General features: G+C 41.8%; 1 protein-coding gene across 1 annotated transcript in view; it reads right to left on the bottom strand.

The window, feature by feature from the left end:
• sema5ba (sema domain, seven thrombospondin repeats (type 1 and type 1-like), transmembrane domain (TM) and short cytoplasmic domain, (semaphorin) 5Ba) overlaps positions 1-21,165 on the bottom strand; it is a 492,613-nt gene that overhangs the window by 174,069 nt on the left and 297,379 nt on the right. Inside the window, exon 6 of the mRNA XM_055149649.1 lies at positions 3,487-3,549. Within this exon, the coding sequence (XP_055005624.1) occupies positions 3,487-3,549 (63 nt within the window). The remainder of the gene's footprint in view (positions 1-3,486; positions 3,550-21,165) is intronic.

The raw sequence follows: 21,165 nt of genomic DNA on the forward strand, positions 1-21,165 counted from the left end.
TGGAGGAAGCAGGGCAGTGGACACAGTATGCGGTAATGAGTAATGAGCTCCTCCTGAGTATGTTTTTACTCAGGAGGAAAAGAAATCATGAAATTATCATCAAAGAGGGAAAAGTATGATAGTGTACCTCCCCTACCACTCTATATTAAGAGTAGGCTGGCTATATTATAAAATATAAATTAGCCTGAGAAGCTCTGTTCTTATTTTCACTGAATAAAAATGCTGAGCTGTAAATCATTGAACCAAATGAACTAAAACACTTCACATATAAACTATAACTTTACAGTAGTTGTGCTCTTATGTAATGTATCTATTGTTTCATTAACATCATTGTGTTATTATATTATGCTCATTAGCAGAAAAAATTACATGAGATTTTTTTTTGCGTCTTAAAACATATCGAAATCAATTTGATATCATGACCCATGTATCGAGATACATATTGAATTATGGGAAAACCATATCGCTGAATCCCTAGTCAGTGCTGGGAAGATGACTTTTAAAATGTATTACAGATTACATACTCCAAAATGTAGTTTGTAACGTAATCCATTAAATTACTTAAAGTGAGTAATGTAATCTGAATACTTTGGATTACTTGATTTGCTGTAGAGAAGCAAAGACTAGGATATCACATTTTGTCTGCTAAGACAATAAAAAGCCCAGACTTTACTTAACCAAATTAAAAATAGTATTGAAAGAAGAAGTTGAGTCTTGTTAAATCATGTTTGGGACATAGTTTAGATCTGGTTTTAGTCCTGGTTTAGTCCTAGGTTAGACCTAGTTTAGACCTAGTTTGGACCTGGGTTTAGTGTCTGGCAATGAGTGGAATTACCGAGAAAAAAAAAAAAAAGAAAAAAAAAAAAAAAAAAAAGGGATATAGTCCAAAATGTGAAAAATACCGCTGTGTAATCCATTTATTTCAACAAAGTAACTGTAATCCCATTACAACTCACTTAAACAGTAACTGTAACCGAATACAGTTACTCATAATTTGTACTCTGATTACGTAACTCTGGTACATGTAATCTGTTACTCCCCAACACTGTCCCTAGTTACTCATATGACATCACAAGGTGCAACAGAGTGTTTGAGTCTGTTTGAGAGAAGAACTCCGCCTAAATACACAGGGTTTCTGAAACTAAACACAACCCTGGGTGTATTTTTAATGCGGATTATAACACACATCAGAAAATAGTGTAATCCCTTTAAAGCCATACAGTCGAACATTCCAAAAAGCACTGAAGCAGTAACATCTCCACGGACACGAGCAGATGGTGTAAAAGTCCACCAGGAAAAGTTACACAGCGCATCTTTAAAGTAAACAAAGGAGCTCGCTAAATCCCCATATGGTTTGGCTAATAGCGGTTTTGAACGCTCCATAACCGTCGCGCAGTGAGTGAATGCCGCCCGGCGCTCGCATCGACTTCCACCGCGTTCTAAATCAAATGTAAAGTACAGGGAGACAGGCGCGGCGCTTTGAACAAAAGAAAAGAGATGGATTTATTGGTAATGAGGACTCTTATGTAAGGATCATTTTTTAACTGTGCTACTGCTTTGTATGGGGTATGGATGTGAGGGAGGAGAGGGGGAAGACGTGGGGAGAAGAAGAGGTGACAAGAGGTAAGAGAGAGATTGGAAAATGAGAAGAGAGAGGGGGGGGTAAGGTAGGAGGGAGAGAGGAGGAAGCTCAAGGGAACAAGAGAGGGTGGATGAGAGGAGGAAGAGTTTGCAAGAGAGAGCAAACAGGAGAAGGGGGCAAGGGGATAAGAGAGAACATTGAGACTAAGGAGAATAGGAGAAAGAGAGGAGGGGTGGGATGGGAGAGAGAGCACTGAGAGACAAAGATTGAGAGGAGGGAGAAAGAGGAGAGAGAATTGATTGCATGTTTTGTTGTTTGTCGATGGGGAGCTCACAGTGGGAGATAAAGTGAAAGGAGCAATCAGTGGTGCAGAGTTTGAGAGACACGACTTTACATCATTACAAAGTACTGCATTACGTTCATGACTAACACTATGCAACTGTACTATTAATACTTCAGTACTACTTTGGGCGTGAGGCGGTGATAATAGTAACGCTTTACAGTTGTATTGTGCTTTTTGATCTACTAAACGGAGCTTCCATCGTGGTGGCACTTCCAGTTAAAAGGCCCAGATTATGTTATTTTCTCGTCTATGTTGTAATGTTGGTTCCTCATCACAAACAGACGTGGGGGGTATTCCATTAAGCGAGCTAAAGTCAATCCGGGCTTGTCAAACCCTCAGTTCCATTCCACCAAAGTGACTAACTAGTTGCCGCAGTGACAAGCCTCCGGAAACCGACCTGATCGGGACCAGATGAACTGTCGAGATTACGAGGTGTGTCTCCGAGAACGTCTAAAGCTCACGCGGTAAGGCCAAGGCCACGTGTTGTGACTCTGTGCCGCTACTACAGCTCCCATAATGCATCTCGCCACTAGAGAGGCCAAGAAAACTCATCAAGTTTCCCCAAAAATGTCCAAGAAAAGAAAAATTTATGCAGAAAATGGACGGTTATTTCATGAATGTTACTGAAGGAGTAATGTGAATGTTTTAACTTAAACCTTTATATCAGACCAGGACTGAGACCGGGACTGAGACCGGGACTGAGACCGGGACTGAGACAGACCAAGACTGAGACCAAGACTGAGACTGAGACCAAGGGGACTGAGACCGGGACTGAGACTGAGACCAAGACTGAGACTGAGACCAAGACTGAGACCGGGACCAGACCAGGACTGAGACCAAGACTGAGACCAAGACTGAGACCGGGACTGAGACCGGGACTGAGACCAGACTGAGACCGGGACCAGACCAGGACTGAGACCAAGACTGAGACCGGAACCAGACCAGGACTGAGACCGGGACTGAGACCTGAGACCGGACTGAGACCGGGACCGACTGAGAGGACTGAGACCGGGACTGAGACCGGGACCAGACCGGACTGAGACCACTGAGACCGACTGAGGACTGAGACCGGGACTCAGACCAGGACTGAGACCAAGACTGAGACCAGAACTGACACCAGGACCAGACCAGGACTGAGTCCAGGACCAGATCAGGACTGAGTCCAGGACCAGATCAGGACTGGTCCCAGAATCATTATCTGTTATCCATCTTTTCATTTTGGTTTTGGAGACAAATAATGAAGAAAATAGCAGTTTTTTCCTTTTCTTATTTTTTGGTTTTATTTTGAAAGACGAATGAAAAAATTATACAGGGATTGGTTGCCTCTCCACAGATCTGACCTGTAACTTGGTCTGGGAATTTGGTCTCCACGGTGATAACAGGATTTGACACCATACTGAGAAACATTCAAGGCAAATAACAAGCAATAACATCTCCATGGAAAAAAGTATTTGATGGAACCTCCATCTACAAACTTGCTCTAACTGTGAAGCCTTTATTTGTTTCTTTTTTTTTTTTTCCAGAGAGGATCAGATATGAAAGTGTATGTAGGGCACAGTACCTCGGTTTTGCCTTTGCTCTGACAGGACCTGCGTGTCTCCTCATCTGGTGCCCACTCCGTTGCCTAGGAAACACAAAACAAGAGCAGAGCCAGAGGTGAGGGACAATGGGACAAAAGAGTTACGTAACAAGATACGAAAATAAGGTCTGGCTCGATGAAATGGTTTTCTTTATCAAAGCAGAATCAAATTGAGATTGGACTTTTCAGACAGTTGAAATACATCAGCGGTAATAAAAAACTCCCATCACCAAGAAAGGACCGTGTGTAGGTCATTATAAAATGCTTTTACATTGTTATAACGGCAGAAGACAAACTCAAACAAGGGAGGAAAATACGGAAAACTAAATGTGTCACTTGGTCATTAAAAGCACAATTCTGACCAGGAATAAACCAGGAATAAAGTAGGAATAAACCAGGAATAACCAGGTCTAAACCAACACTACATTGGCATTATAGGGGGACTAAAGCACTAAACCAGCACTAAATCAGGACAGGATTAAATAAGGATGAAACCAGGACTAAACAAGTACTAAACCAGGTCTAAACCAGGTCGAAACCAGGTCGAAACCAGGACTAAACCAGAACTAAACCAGGTCGAAACCAGGACTAAACAAGTACTAAACCAGGTCTAAACCAGGACTAAACCAGGACTAAACAAGTACTAAACCAGGTCTAAACCAGGACTAAACAAGTACTAAACCAGGTCTAAAACAGGACTAAACCAGGTCGAAACCAGGACTAAACTAGGACAGGATTAAATAAGGATGAAACCAGGACTAAACAAGTACTAAACCAGGTCTAAACCAGGAGTAAACCAGGACTAAACTAAACCAGGTCGAAACCAGGAGTAAACCAGGACAGGATTAAATAAGGATGAAACCAGGACTAAACAAGTACTAAACCAGGTCTAAACCAGGAGTAAACCAGGACTAAACCAGGTCGAAACCAGGACTAAACCAGGACTAAACCAGGACAGGATTAAATAAGGATGAAACCAGGACTAACCAAGTACTAAACCAGGTCTAAACCAGGACTAAACCAGGTCGAAACCAGGACTAAACCAGAACTAAACCAGGACTAAACCAGGTCTAAACCAGGTCTAAACCAGGAATAAACCAAGTTGAAATCAGGACTAAACCAGGTCTAAACCAGGAATAAACCAGGTCTAAACCAGGACTAAACAAGTACTAAACAAGTACTAAACCAGGACAGGATTAAACAAAGATTAAACCTGGACTAAACCAGAAATAGAACAGAACCAAACCAGGTCTACATCAAGACTAAACTGGACTAAAACAAAGACCAAACCAGGACAAGTCTGATTCATACAACATAACTACACTAATAGCCGTATTCTAATTATAACACAGGCAAAATTTGAATTAATTAACAACATGTTAAATTCATTCTTAAATACAAACAGAACAATGGCAAGATTAAATTCAAATCACATGGATGAAGTGAGAATTTTCCAGAATGAGTCTATTAGCGGTCCATTAAAGACATAACATAGGTGATATGGCAAAAAATGGATCAGATTTTTTCCCAGATGATTCACCAATTACAACTTTCAGTTTTATTTTTTCATATTAAAAACAAGTAAAGAATATAGTTCAGTCTTAATTTCAGAGTATTACCTGTAGACCTCTCCATTAAAAAGACACAAGCCGATCATTTAATTACGAAAACAAATTCACAGACGCAACTTAAGTATCAAAAATACAACATCACTTCACAGGCATTATTTACTGAGAAGAAGAAACATTGATCAAGATGCTGGACTTTTGTGCCGCACATGCCATGGACTGAACTAGGACTAACCCAGGACTAACCCAGAACTAACCTGGAACTAACCCAGAACTAACCTAGAACTAACCCAGGACTAACCCAGAACTAACCCAGGACTAAACTAGGACTAACCTAGGACTAACCACTAACCAGGACTAACCCAGAACTAACCTAGGAACTAACCTAGGACTAACCCAGGACTAACCCAGGACTAACCCGAACTAACCTAGGACTAACCTAGGACTAACCCCAGGACTAACCAGACTAACCGGACTAACCGGACTAACCCAGGACTAACTAAACTAGGACAGGACTAACCCAGGACTAACCAGGAACTAACCCAGAAACTAACCCAGGACTAACCCAGAACTAATCCAGGACTAACCCAGGACTAACCTAGGACTAACCCAGGACTAACTAGAACTAACCCAGGAACTAACCCAGACTAACCAGACTAACTAGAACTAACCCTAACTAGGACTAACCAGAACTAGGACTAACCCAGGACTAACCCTAGGAACTAACCAGACTAACCCAGGACTAACCAGAACTAACCAGAAACTAACCTAGAACTAACCCAGACTAACTAGGACTAATAACCAGGACTAACCCAGGACTAACCTAGAACTAACCCAGGACTAACCTAGAACTAACCCAGGACTAACCCAGGACTGAACCACGTGGACTAAACCAGGACTGAGCTAGGACTAAAACTGAACTAAACCAGAACTGAACCAGGACTCACTGTCAGAACGAGCCTGGAAGCGCTCCCGCATAGACCGCCGGGTGAAAGGACCGGCAAAGAGCTCCACGCCCCACGAAGGTAAGCGCAGCCATCTCCCGATCGCGCTTTGCGGACACTCTCCTCTACGGGCTCGGGGTTCTCTCTCTCTTAAGTCCAAGATTAGTCCTGGTGTAGTCCTGGTTTAATCCTGATTTAGTCCTGACCTGTCCGTATGTAATCACTTCCCGCCCGCATACCCGCCCGTAAAATTCCAGAACGTTAAAACCCGCCCGTTTCAGCAACTATTTTCCCGCGGGTACCCGACCTGGTGCAGGACTCTCCCCCAAGCCCCAAAATTTCTGTTGACGTACCCTGCTTGGAGAACTTATACATGACAACTACCCCATGAAATAAACAAACAAACTTTGTGGGTTACTACTTCCTGTTTCTAGATGCGATTTTGAGTAGTTTTACTGTTCAAAAGTTAAGATATTGTATCATTTTTGTTCATTTCTATAGTCATTTTGTGTAACTATCTAGCCTATAGCATTTTGTCAAGGCTACGGAGAGACTACCCCTCAGTGCCATCTTTTCTTATTAAACTTCCAAACGTCTTAATCCAAAATGTACAGGGAGAGGTTTTGGGGCTGGTTTGAAGTGGTTAACGGACCGGTATTATCCAGCGCGGAGGTTAGCCACTGTTTCTAATACCAAAACACACTCACATCAATGACCTGTAGCTCAGATTGTTTATAGTGTAAACAAGGAGAGCGCGCTGCCAACAGCTTATTCAAGTCCACGGCGCGGTCCAAACAAGTCCTGCTCAAGGGCCGGGGATTGGATTAGCATACATATGAGGGCGACAGCTGCACTCTCTGGTCTGTGCGCTTTGTGAGTCTTTTTCTCACTAAGTTTGAAGCGCAGTTCTTTTGGGTTGGCTTTGATCAAACGTTTGGGCGGCGTTTGATGCTGAACATGAGGCCAGAGACGAGGCAAAAAAGTGACTGGTAGATACTGTGTGCACTCAACGGACAGACTAGAGAGAATTAAACAAGGGCAAATGAAAGGGCAGATATAAAATAAGTTAGAGTGAATTAGAATGGTTTAACTGCCCAAGCCACCAACTTTTAAAGCAGATTTTCAAACTCAAAACTGGGACACCCTCAGTCTGGGGAGGTTGGTAATAACAAAATAGTGAAACGAGTGCATAATTAAGGAAAATTGTTCTGCACTTAGCCCATTCATGACTAACATGTGAGTCCGTATACTCACATTTTATTACTTTTAAGCACCTTTTCTGTATTTTACCAAAACAAATGACAATTTATTAACCAGGCTGGCACCACCTAGTGCGTCCACTCAATTCCATTTCTCTCCAGTGACTAGAACAGGAATCAGAAAACACTAGACGGTTCACAAAAACCCCGGAAGAGCAAGTTCGGGCACCAGCCAATCAGCGAAGAACCATACATTATTTGCCGTCAACGATTCCTGAGATCGAGGATTTAAAGCCGCAATAAAGAGAATGTTTGGTGAATTTTATCAAGGGGAAAGACGTTATTGCCCTTCTTCCTACGGGATTTGGGAAAAGCTTAATATACCAGTTAACCCTGTTCGTGGCACATTACATACATCACAACCAAATAGCAGCGACTGGTTAAATTTTAAAAAAAGTACCCGCCTACAGTCGAGCGAAAAAATCCTAATGCTGTGAGGTCAGACGGTTTCTACGAAGTGAAATTGTTTGATGAATTAGGCAAACAATGTATGCCTTTCTTTATTGTTGGCAGGGATCAAACTGGTCAAAAATAGAGACATTTTTTGTATAAAACTGGAACAAATCAATGGTTTTGGATGAATCTGGTGGGACAGGGGACACAGGGCTCAAAACCGAGACTGTCCCGGGTAAATAGGGACGTCCAATCACCCTAATCAATCAATCAACAGGATAAGTGTAGAACAATATCTTATTTCATCTATTAGTATCACCTGTTACATATAGGGACAATTTTTTTTTTGTGTAAGCTGCTCCAATCTTTATAACCTGGCTAACATTAACATGAAACATTCAGAAACAAGAATGGCTGAAAGCAATCAGGAAAAGAAGGCTCTGCACTGATGCAACGCATTTGAACTTGTTGTTTTCTGATCCAATGACCCAAGCCCTGGGCATTTCACATTCGAAAAAAGGAACACCAAAAGGAATGCAAAAAGGAAACATCAGGGAGACTCACCAGAACACAAAAAGATAAAGCAGAACAGGAAAACCTAAAATCTGCCATATCAGACCACTGTAAAAAGAACAACCACATTATGGATCAGGACGGGGCTCGGGTCATTGGATCGGAAAACAACAAGTTCAAGAGGCCATTGAAATCAGGAAACGAGGCACGAACAGCTTTAACTGTGATGATGGCGCGTTCCTCCTTTCACACACCTGGGACACCCTCCTCCAAAGAACATCAGGCGACGGGAGGCGTGGTCAGTGTGAGCGACCTGCCAGGTCCATCAGGTCTGACCACGCCTACAGGAAGTAACAACAGCTGATATACGACACGTCACCACCAACACCGGGGACAGTTCTGAAGATGCAGCAGCAGCAGCCGAAACATGTCAACAAGGTAAATACACTTTACTGCATTGTCTTTAAGAAGAACCTAAGAAGTTAAAGTATATAAGAAGACAAATTGATCAGCTTTGGCTTATGATCAATGATGTTGATCCCTCACTTATTTCACAGGAGTAACTACTATTCGTTTAATAAGTAATGTTTTATATGTATTTGTTGTATTTGTTGTTGTATGTTGTTGTTGTAGTAGTAGTTGTAGTTGTTGTAGTTGTAGTAGTAGTTGTAGTTGTTGTAGTTGTAGTAGTAGTAGTTGTAGTTGTTGTAGTAGTAGTTGTAGTTGTTGTAGTTGCTGCAGTAGTTGTAGTTGTTGTAGTTGTTGTAGTTGTTGCAGTAGTTGTAGTTGTTGTAGTTGTACTTGTTGTAGTTGTTGCAGTAGTTGTAGTTGTAGTTGTTGCAGTAGTTGTAGTTGTTGTAGTTGTTGCAGTAGTTGTAGTTGTTGTAGTTGTAGTTGTTGTAGATGTTGTAGTTGTTGTAGTTGTTGCAGTAGTTGTAGTTGTTGTAGTTGTTGTTGTTGTAGTTGTTGCAGTAGTTGTAGTTGTTGTAGTTGTAGTAGTTGTAGTAGTTGTTGTAGTTGTTGTAGTAGTTGTAGTTGTTGTAGTTGTAGTTGTTGTAGTTGTTGTAGTTGTTGTAGTAGTTGTAGTTAGTAGTTGTTGTTGTTGTAGTTGTAGTTGTTGTAGTAGTTGTAGTTGTTGTAGTTGTAGTAGTTGTTGTAGTTGTAGTTGTAGTAGTTGTAGTAGTTGTAGTTGTAGTTGTTGTAGTTGTAGTTGTTGTAGTAGTTGTAGTAGTTGTAGTTGTTGCAGTAGTTGTAGTTGTTGCAGTAGTTGTAGTTGTTGTAGTTGTAGTTATAGTTGTAGTAGTTGTAGTTGTAGCAGTTGTAGTAGTTGTAGTAGTTGTAGTAGTTGTTGTTGTAGTAGTTGTAGTTGTTGTAGTTGTAGTAGTTGTAGTTGTAGTTGTAGTTGTTGTAGTAGTTGTAGTTGTTGTTGTAGTAGTTGTAGTTGTAGTTGTTGTAGTTGTAGTAGTTGTAGTAGTTGTAGTTGTTGTAGTTGTTGTAGTTGTAGTGTTGTAGTAGTTGTAGTTGTTGTTGTAGTAGTTGTAGTAGTTGTAGTTGTTGTAGTAGTTGTAGTTGTTGTTGTAGTTGTTGTTGTAGTAGTTGTAGTTTGTAGTTAGTAGTTTGTTGTAGTAGTTGTAGTAGTTGTAGTTGTTGTAGTAGTTGTAGTTGTTGTTGTAGTTAGTTGTAGTAGTTGTTGTTGTTTGTAGTTGTTGTTGTAGTAGTTGTAGTTGTTGTTGTAGTAGTTGTAGTTGTAGTTGTTGTAGTTGTTGTTGTAGTAGTTGTAGTAGTTGTAGTTGTAGTAGTTGTAGTAGTTCTTGTTGTTGTTGTAGTAGTTGTTGTTGTAGTAGTTGTAGTTGTTGTTGTAGTAGTTGTAGTAGTTGTAGTTGTTGTTGTAGTAGTAGTTGTTGTTGTTGTTTTTAATGGTGCAGCAGGGTGGGTTTGTTCTTGTTTTGTTCTGGGTTTTGGATGTAAAACACATTATTGTAATATGTTTGAAATTGTATATCTAATAGAATTCAATAAAAAAAATACTTTGGGAAAAAAGAAAAAAAACTTGGTCAATCCAGTTTGAAAAAAGCACAAAGAGCATGTTTTTTTTTTTTTTTTTCGTATTTGAGAAAGGTTTGTTCTTCGACATGCCATGTTCGAATTGGATCAACTGGGTGTTTTACTTCCTCCCCAAACCAGAATGCTGCCCTGTGATTGGTCCAGTTTCCTTCCCAGTGGGGTGCTTGGATCATTTTGATTGAAGCCGGCGCAGCGTACACAAAACATGGCAGTTTAGTTTAGTACTTTTTGTCTCACTTTTAGAAATGGTCAGACTCTAAAATCCTGCGGTGCCTTCCTCTGATATCCCGAGCTGAAGTCGTGTACCAGTCCCTCCACTCCCGCTTCTCTCACATCTGTTTTCTGGCTCACACTTTGGACATTTGCCTGAGCGCGTCAGTACAGCCCTGTCCTCCTCTGCTCTCGCCGTCTCTCACGTCTCTGTCCAAACCAGGACCTGCAGCTGGACTCATTAAGTCATTATTAGATATGGGTCCATCGAAGCCTCTTTTCTCTTCACATTTTCACTGGTTTTGGCTGACGGAGCGGTGCCCGAAAGCTCCAGAGCCTCAGATTTGGACGGGGCCGCGTTTCCCTCGGACAAACCGCGGCTGGATCGGCGTGAGCTCGGCCAAAGTGACAAGAGCAGATCTGGGTCAGTGGTCCAAGAGGAGGGAGCCACTGCTGCGTGTGCACAGGGGAGGGGGCTGGAGGCAAATACAGAGCCCAGAGCCAAAATCAGTGTGGTTTTCACTTCAGATGGAGTTGACAGATGGTAGAATTAAGTATATTTAAAGGTGCACCATGTAACTTTTGTGGTGTCCATGGGGAGGTTACAAGAAGCGAAGTGACAGCTGCTTCTGTACAGGGGAGGAGGCTGTGGAGTCGACGACGGCACTCAGAAACTAAATCAGAGCGGTTTGACTTGAGTTGGAGTTTGTGAGCTGGGAAGCATATTTAAAGATGCACTAAGTAACTTTTCATCAAGTAAACGTATACTTTAAATACTTTGAAATAGTACTTCAGTATAAGAAGTAGACCAGAACTAATCTATGACTTCATATTTGTGTATTTTTTACTAGTTATTTTGAACCACATCACCAAAGCACCAGAACTGAACCAGGACTAAATCAGGACTCAACAAGAACTAAACCAGAACTAAACCAGGACTCAACCAGGACTAAATCAGGACTGAAACAGAACTAAACCAGGACTAAACCAGAACTAAACCCAGACTCAACAAGAACTAAACCAGGACTCAACAAGGATTAAACCAGGACTGAATCAGGATTAAACCAAGACCAGGACTCAACCAGAACTAAACCAGGACTCAACCAGAACTAAACCAGGACTCAACCAGAACTAAACCAGGACTCAACAAGAACTAAACCAGGATTTAACAAGAACTAAACCAGGATTCAACAAGAACTAAACCAGGATTTAACAAGAACTAAACCAGGATTCAACAAGAACTAAACCAGGATTTAACAAGAACTAAACCAGGACTAAACAAGAACTAAACCAGGACTCAACCAGAACTAAACCAAGACTCAACAAGAACTAAATAAGAACTCAACAAGAACTAAACCAGGACTCAACAAGAACTAAACCAGGACTCAACAAGAACTAAACCAGGACTCAACAAGAACTAAACAAGGACTCAACAAGAACTAAACCAGGACTTAACAAGAACTAAACCAGGACTCAACAAGAACTAAACCAGGACTCAACCAGAACTAAACCAGGACTCAACAAGGATTAAACCAGGACTGAACCAGGACTGAATCAGGATTAAACCAAGACCAGGACTTAACCAGAACTAAACCAGGACTCAACAAGAATTAAATCAGGACTCAACCAGAACTCAGCCAGGACTAAACAAGAACTAATCCAGGACTCAACAGAACTAAACCAGGATTAAACAAGAACTAATCCAGGACTCAACAAGAACTAAACCAGGATTCAACAAGAACTAATCCAGGACTCAACTAGAACTAAACCAGGACTCAGAATTAAACGAGAACCGAACCAGGACTGAACCAGTAAGAAGTAGGTAGTAGAAGTAAGAGTACTGTAGCATGGTAAAATGAAGTATTACTCAAATAGAACTAAAATAATGTCTGAAAACTCCTCTGTGAAGTACAAAGGTTAGACTCTGGTCACTTTGCCGGTTTAATTGCAGTATTCTGAATATATTATCTTGCCGTTCCCACATTTTCTCTTTGGTCACTGAGTCTAGTTTTAGTCCAGGCTGGTCTCTTATGTGATATATGCAAAACTAATGGTGTGGATTTACAGCTCACTTCCAGCTGAAGGAGCACAGATCATGATCCATGAGTCCATCAAGATTTATTCTAAAGACCCATTGTGTTTTTCACAAATTTAAATGACGGTATTAAAATCCTTTGGCCATGTTCTTAACTCCTCATTACAGGTTTTATTTCCATTAAAGGGCCACACTACGAGCACACAGGAGCTAAAACCACTGTGAAGTCAAAGAGGGAGTTTTAACATTGGAGAAAAGAACTAAAGCAGGACTCAAGGGCTAAACCAGGACACATCTAGAACTGAACCAGGACTGGTCAAAGACTGAACCTGGACTAAACCTGGACTAAATCAAGACTAAAGCAGGATTTAACAAGAACTAAACCAGGACTCAACAAGAACTAAACCAGGATTTAACAAGAACTAAACCAGGATTCAACAAGAACTAAACCAGGATTTAACAAGAACTAAACCAGGACTAAACAAGAACTAAACCAGGACTCAACCAGAACTAAACCAGGACTCAACCAGAACTAAACCAAGACTCAACAAGAACTAAATAAGAACTCAACAAGAACTAAACCAGGATTTAACAAGAACTAAACCAGGATTCAACAAGAACTAAACCAGGATTTAACAAGAACTAAACCAGGACTCAACCAGAACTAAACAAGACTCAACAAGAACTAAAGAACAAGAACTAAACCAGGACAACAAGAACTAAACAAGGACTCAACAGAACTAAACCAGAACTAACAAGAACTAAACACTCAACAAGAACTAAACAGGACTCAACAAGAACTAAACCAGGACTCAACAAGAACTAAACAAGGACAACAAGAACAGAGAACTAAACCAGGACAAGAACTAAACAAGGACAACAAGAACTAAACAGGATAACAGACTAAACCAAGGACTAAACAAGAACTAAACCAGGACTCAACAGAACTAAACAAGACTCAAAGAAACTAAAATAAGAACTCAACAAGAACAGGACTCAACACTAAGAACTAAACCAGACTAAACAAGGACTCAACAAGAACTAAACAGGACTGAACTAAACAGGACTAACAAGAGACTAAAAGGACTCAACAAGAACTAAAGGACTCAACAAGAACTAAACAAGGACTCAACAAGAACTAAACCAGGATTCAACAAGAACTAAACCAGGACTCCACAAGGATTAAACCAGGACTGAACCAGGACTGAACCAGGACTCTAAACCAGGACTAAAGCAGGACATGTCAAAGACTGAACCTGGAATAAACCTGGACTAAATCGTGACTAAAGCAGGACTCATCTAGGACTAAACCAAAGCTAAATCAGGACTGAACAAGGCCTAAACAAGGACTAAACCTGGACAGAACTAGGACTGAACCAGGACTAAACCATAATTAACCAGGAATGAACCAGGACTGAACCAAGACTCGTCAAGGGCTAAACTAGAACTAAATCAAGAATAACCCACGACTGAACCAGGAGTAAACCACAATTAACCAGGATAAAACCAGGACTCATCAAGGGCTGAACCAGAACTAAACCAGAAGTGATCAAGGATTAAACATGGACTAAACTGGGATTAAACCAGGTCTAATTTAGGACTAAACCAGGACTACAGAACATAACCAGGACTAAACTAATCTAATCAGTTCCCAGAGGAGATAGTGCCGGGGGGCTGTACCTTTTTAAACACTCATTCGTAGCTGCTGGAGTTTTTAATTAAAGCCAAACGAAGAGCCAAAAAGAGATAGAACTCATATACCCCGGAGACACGCTTAACCCAAAATAAAACATATGCTTCAGAATGGGCAGGGCTGCTGATTAGTTTGGACTCATTTACATTTATGAGGCCAGATAAAACTGTGAGAGTCTGACGAGAGAAGAGTTAATGATCTGAAGATTTCTTTAGTTGGAGTTTTGTTTTTTTGTTTTTTTTTAGTTAGTTTTGGAGACTTAGTGATTTAAGACTCAAGTCATTCTATCCAGCAGTGATTCTAGGACTGAACCATAACAGGACTAGGACTAAACCAAGGCTAAATCAGAACTAAAATAGGACTAAACCAGGATTAAATGAGATCTGAACCAGGTCTGAACCAAGACTAAACCAAGGCTAAAACTTCTCTACCCGTCTCTACTCCCTCTCTCTCTCTATCTCTACATTTCTCTTCCCTGTCTCTCCTCTTTCTCCCTTTCCTCCTTTCTCTGCTCTCTCTCTCTCTCTCTATCTTCCTCCCTCTCTCCTCTCTTTCTCTCTCCTCTCTTTCTCCCTCTACCTCTCCTCCCTCTCACTCGCCACCTTCTCTGCTTCCACCCTTTCTCCCCCCTCTCTCTCTCTTTCTCTCCATCTCTCTCCTCCCTCTCTCACTAGCTTTCTCCTCTTTTTCTCTCTCTCCTCTCTCCCTACCTCCTCTCTCTTCTCTCTCTCCTCCCTCTCTCTCTCCTCTCTCTCTCTCTCTCCTCCCTCTCTCCCTCCCGTCTCCACCTTCTCTCCTCCACCCTCTCTCCTCTGTCTTCCCTCCATCTTTCTCTCTTGCCTCTCTCTCTCTCATCTCTCTCTCTCTCACCCCACTCTCTTTCTCATTTCTCTCCTCCCTTTCTCTCTCTTCCTCTCTCCCTCCTCTGTCTTGTCTCCCTGTCCCTTCTCTCACTCCTTACTCCCTCTCTCACTTCTCTCTTCTCTCTCCCTCTCTCTCCTCCGTCCTTTCTCCCTCTCACTCCTCTCTCTTGTCTCTCTCTCTCCCTCCTCTCTCTCTCTCTCCTCTCCTCCCTCCTCTCTCTCTCTCTCTCTCTCTCTCTCTCTCTCCCTTCCTGTTTCTCCTCCTTCTCTCCTCTCTCTCTCTCTCTCTCTCCTCTCTCCTGTCTTCTCCTCCTTCTCTCTCTCTCTCTCTCTCTCTCTCTCTCCTCTCTCTCCTCTTTCTCTCTCCTTCTCTCTCTCTCTCTCCCTCTCTCTCTCTCTCTCTCTCCTCTGTTTCTCCTCCTTCTCTCCTCTCTTTCTCTCTCTCTCCCTCTTTCTCCTCCTTCTCTCTCCTCTCCCTCTCTCTCTCTCCCTCTCTGTCTTCTCCTCTCTCTCTCTCTCTCTCTCTTCTCCCTCCCTTTTCTCTCTCTCTCTCTCTCTCTCTCTCTCTCCCTCCCTGTTCTCCTCCTCTCTCTCTCTCTCTCTCTCTCTCTCTCTCTCCTCTCCTCTCTTCTCTTCTCCTCCTTCTCTCTCTCTCTCTCTCTCTCTCTCCCTCCCTCCCTGTCTTCTCCTCCTTCTCTCTCTCTTTCTCTCTCTCCTCTGTCTCTCCTCCTTCTCTCTTCTCTCCCTCTCTCTCTCTCCCTCCCTGTCTCTCTCTCCTCTCTCTCTCTCTTCCCTCTCTCTCTCTCTCCTCTCTCTCTCCTCCTCTCCTCTCTTTCTCTCTCTCTCTCCCTCCCTGTCTTCTCTCCTCCTTCTCTCTCTCTTCTCTCTCTCTCTCTCTCTCCCTGTTTTCTCCTCTTTCTCTCCTCTCTTTCTCTCTCTCTCTCTCCCTCCTGTTTCTCCTCTTCTTCCTCTCTTTCTCTCTCTCTCTCTCTCCCTGTTTCTCCTCCTTCTCTCCTCTCTTTCTCTCTCTCTCTCCCTCTCTTCCTTCTCTCTCTCTCTCCTCCCTCTTTTTCCCTCCTCTCTCGTCTTTCCTGTCTTACCTTCCTTTCTCTCTCTCTCTGTTCTCCCTGTCTCTCCTTCTTCTCGCCTCCCTTTCTCTCTCTCTCTCTCCCTCTTTTCCTCTCTCTCTCCTCCCTCTCTTTCTCTCTCTCCCTGTCTCTCCTCCCTCCTCTCTCTTGTCTTTCCTGTCTTACCCTCTCTCTCTCTCTCTCTCTCCTCCCTGTCTCTCCTCCTTCTCTCCTCTCCCTCTCTCCTCCCTCTCTCCCTGCGTTCTCTCTCTCTCTCTCTCTCTCTCTCTCTGTGGCAGTAGGTTAATTGAATGGGGCGAGGACAGATGAGCTGTAACTATCAATACCACACAGACCTGCCACTTACCCACAATCCTCTCTGGCCCCCGCGGCTAAACGTAGCTCCATGATGCTAATGAACTTGTCTGAGTGAGTCCATTTAGCCGCTGCTGCTGTTTCTCAACACTAAACCCAAACCTCTTTGTGTGCTTTTCATGCTACACTGGAAGCTTTCTCTCATTAGTCGGAGCCGTGTTTGAGACTTTGCCCAAATTAAAACTCAACTGTGTCACAAAACCAGACTTAAATGTGTTGACTTCAATAAAAATAAAATTGCCTTGGTTATTGTTAACGATAGGCTAAAGGTACACGTCTCAAATGACTTTACTTAAGATAATCTGACCGTAAACAACTTTGAAATTTTCATCCATGCTTTTATTAGCTCTCGTTTAGATTCTTGTCACTTTACGCTGGACTCAGTAAAACCTTTTAACTGGATCATGTAAATTTGACCACATATCCCCGTCCTTTAGTCTCTTCGCTCGCTCCTCGTGCACTTTCGCATTGATTTGCTTTTAAATGCTTTCATGGTATGGCTGACCGCCTCACGGCCTGTTTTTAAAGGGCTCATCTCAAGCCACTTTTCAGAGCTTTCTACCTTCTAAGAGTGATGTGTGGGCCTTGTGTGTGTCGCAGAAGTGGTTTTTAGATTGATCTGGTATTTTTTTGACAAATTGTAGTGTATTTCTGCCACGCTCCCCCGTGACAACAAACTAAAGCTGCTACAACGATGACGAGGCAGATACACCTGGTCCTGGTCAAGCAGAAGTAAACAGCAAGGCCAAAAATTCAACTTAATGCATCTGATATAAAAATGTATTCAACAGATACATATGTACTCTAGTTTATGAAACTGTTGACCTTTTTTCTGTACCATTTTTGGTTCTAAAGTTACATACATTTTAAACAGACCATGTTTAACAAAATTTTGTTCCCAAATTTCACAGACCTGCAAATCATGTAAATAAATGGATGTATTTCATCATATCTTGTGTTATTCGATCTTTGAACTGTTGATGAAGGTACATGATTTTTAAAAAAAAAAAAAAAAAGTATTTAAAATGATAAAAATTTGCTTGGAAGGACTGACATATTTTATAGAAATAGTTTCCTTTCATTTTGAAGTAATATTAAAGTATTTGGAAGAAAAAAGCGACAAATTATGTAAAATCCTGCACCTTCTACTTGCTTGAACAATTTTCCCTCCGTTACTTTTCCCTCCGTTACCATGACCTTTCTTAATAAAAAATCTCATTACTCAAAAGTAAGAGGTTTTTCAACCTAATCTTGTACCATATGGTAGAAAACTATATGAAGCAAATATTCAAACCAGTTTGTTAAGGATATGTAAGTGAGAACCAAGAGTTATCACTGTTTGGATTTATTGCCCAAAAAGTGCTGCATATTTCATTCCCTCCGTTACCAACATGAGTTTTAAAAAAATTTTTTTGTCAACAACTTGAAAGAATATCACAGGTTTAACTTTACCCTGTTGGAGTGTAACTCTTTCCTACATTCTGATACTTTACTTATTTCAATAGTTCCCTCTAGTTTCTGAATAAGAGCTATTTGAATGTAAAAAATCTGCCCCTGTTTCCCTCTGTTAGCGCTTGACCGGACCCACCTATGACACATTTGACGTAGCAGAAGGCGCTTCTGAAGTCCTGAACACGCTGTATCTCCATGATGAATAAAAGTTTATTCCTACCGCTATCAGGGTGCACGTCTGTCTCCCCCTCCCTCCCTGAGATGGCGGAGGAAGGGCGGCTCACTCAGAGCCTACGTCACGTTTGGAGGGCGGAGCCTGTGCTTTCTCAGGACGGGCGGGGGGATGAGCGACAGCCGGCCTTTCATAGTTCCTGGTCAGTAAGATTTCATAATGCTTCATAAATGCTTGTATATGTGCAGAAGATACAATGTGAAAAGAGTTATTTTACATGAGATGGGCCCTTTGAGGGTTGACTTTTTACTGTATTTGTATTGTGTTATATTTCCTGTACCTGTCATTGTATTTGTCACTTGTTGTGTTTTGTGTACGGCACTTTGGTCGACTGTGTTGTTTTTAAAATACTCTAGAAATAAAGCTGAGTTGAGAGAGTGCAACAGGTGAGCGGTAGAGATGCGCGGATTGCGGTTACAACCGCGGTATCCGCGGTTAATCCGCGGGTCGGGCGGATGACGTGACGAAAAATTATATTTTAATTAAATTCGGGCGGGTGGCGGTTTCAACTACTAAAAAAAAAAAAAAAAAAAAAAGTTCTTGTTAGTATTGTTACCTACATCTGAAAAGACGAGTGTCATTGTCTATGCTTGTAGTATGAAGTGTACGTCATATCCTTAATTAGCCCATTTGACCTCGTTTTTATGTTCTGAAGGTTAAGGTTGTGTCGGGTTATTGATGCCTAAGGTTTACGAGGCACATATTATATGCAGTTTATTTTATTATTTCTAATTTATTTCAGCTGTTTGCCAACACATAAGTGGCTATAGGGCCATATTTATTTAGTTATGCATTTTTTTTCTTGCCTATTTCAATTGGAATATAAAGAGGGCATTGCCTGATTTCAATAAAGGTTCATCTGGATGAGATGATCTGTCTATTTTGTTTCGATATCAGTTATATTTTAAAACACGCAGACATTATAGCGTAGACTGCCACTCGGGGTATTTAAAACTTAAAGAAAGACCGATGGAGTGAGGCTATGACTTTGAAATAACATCGGGCAATGGCAGAATGTTCAGAATGTAACAACATCCAACACGAAGGCAAGAAGGTTCAAAAATAGCCTAGTCGGAAAACGTTGTCAATTTAATTAGCTGCGCAAGAAAACCAGGTAAGTCTGGGGTTGTTACGGACAATTAAGAATGCGAAACATACACGCTGAGCGAATTTTGGAATGAATGAGCTATAGAGTTTGCATTTTTATCGAGGCTCCTTAGTTTGTTTGCTGTATGATTGTTCTAAAAATCTAAAAATCAATCGGCGGATGGCGGGCGGGTGCAGTTTTGAAAACCTTCGGTGCAAAATGGACAGCGGGCGGATGATGAGATTTGTGTCGCGGTTGTGGATGAAAAAATAGCCCATCCGTGCATCTCTAGTGAGGGGATATTGTGCTGTTAAACACGAGAAAGTTAAACGTTTTTCAGTTAGTCTGTCTCACCTTTTTGTTGAAAATCAAACTCCTAAACAGGATCATGAACACTTGTATTGATCACAAGTGTCTGAAAATGTATTTTTTTGAATCCATTAAGACCTGAACTCTTGCATGGCGTGCTTTGATTTCTCTTTGTTATTTGGGCTGATCAGGACCTGATGAGTGCAAAAACAAAGAATTATTTATATTATATTATATTATATTTTTAAATTTTTGTATTTTGTATTTATGTCCACATATGATATATAAAGCATTCATTTTATGTTTTAATCATTCTGATGGAACACAAAGTAACAATTGAGTAATGATTTACAAAAACTGTTTATTAAGTGTCCCTGTCCTGTCCAACCAGAAGGAGGCACCGGGGAAGACCCAGGACACACTGACTGGAGGAACTATGTCTCTCGATTGGCCTGGGAACGTCTTGGGGCCCCCCCGGAAGAGCTGGAGGAAGTGTCTGGGGTGCAGGAAGTCTGGGAGTCCCTGGTTAGACTGCTGCCCCAGATAAGCGGAAGAAAATGGATGGATGGATTTATTAAGTGCCTGAACAACCCAAAATGTGTTGGACATATGTGGACGCCAGGTCCTAGGAGGCTACTAATGTGTACATTGTGTGTAACTGCTGAACTTTCCACCATAGACATATATGCATTACACCCCCAGCGTGATGAATCTGCAAAGTGTCGTTAGAATTTGGGACCTTCTGTGACAGGAGAATATTAGTCCCGATTTGAATATGATGTTAAAGATGTAAGATGTTTTTTCGGCGTCTCCATGGAGATGTTATTGCCTTGCCTGGAATGTTCCACAGTGCGGGATTAAAACGTATCTCCGTGGAGACAAGCAGGTCACCAGGTCAAGTTACAGGTCCCTGCTCAGAAGTAAAAACGCAGGAGTTTTAGCTATAAAAACACTTGTAAGAAACACTTAAAAACACTTGAAGAAATTCTAGATAAGTTTAATGCAACGCTGTGGGACATTCCAGACAAAACAACGACATCTATTAGAAAAGTTACATAGTGCACCTTTAAAAAAACAACATGCTTTCTCTATTTCCAAACTCCTTCTTTTCTTTTAGTGCTTAACTCTAGTCATTTACACTCTTTCTCTTCCACGGTTTCTCCTTCACTTTTACCTCTCTTTTTTCCTTCTCTCTTCCCTCTTTCTTTCCTTTACTCTCTTTTCCTTCTCTCTTTCACTCTCACTCTCCTCCCTCTTTTTTTCCCACTGTTTCAATATTTGCTTCTCATCTCTGTCTCCACCCTCTCTCTCCCTCTCTTCTTCTTCTTCTTCTCCATCTCTCTGTGCGGCTCCTTCAGCTCTTAGCCCCGACAGTTCTGACAGGGCCGAGCCGACGCCACCAAAACAAACCACAGGGGGCGCCGCTGGGTGGTCAGGGAGAGGAGAGCGGGGTTATAGAGCGGGAGAGTGGACGGAGCACCCGCTGAGGAGCTAAATGGAGACGCCGTTTCTGCGCTGGAGGATGGGGCTGATTCATATGCAAATCACACCGACGTATGAACAGAAGAGAAGAGCACAAACTTGTACATACTTTATT

Source organism: Boleophthalmus pectinirostris, unplaced genomic scaffold, assembly GCF_026225935.1.
Source record: "Boleophthalmus pectinirostris isolate CB_2022bp ecotype Guang Dong unplaced genomic scaffold, ASM2622593v1 HiC_scaffold_1, whole genome shotgun sequence".
Classification (NCBI taxonomy): domain Eukaryota; kingdom Metazoa; phylum Chordata; class Actinopteri; order Gobiiformes; family Gobiidae; genus Boleophthalmus; species Boleophthalmus pectinirostris.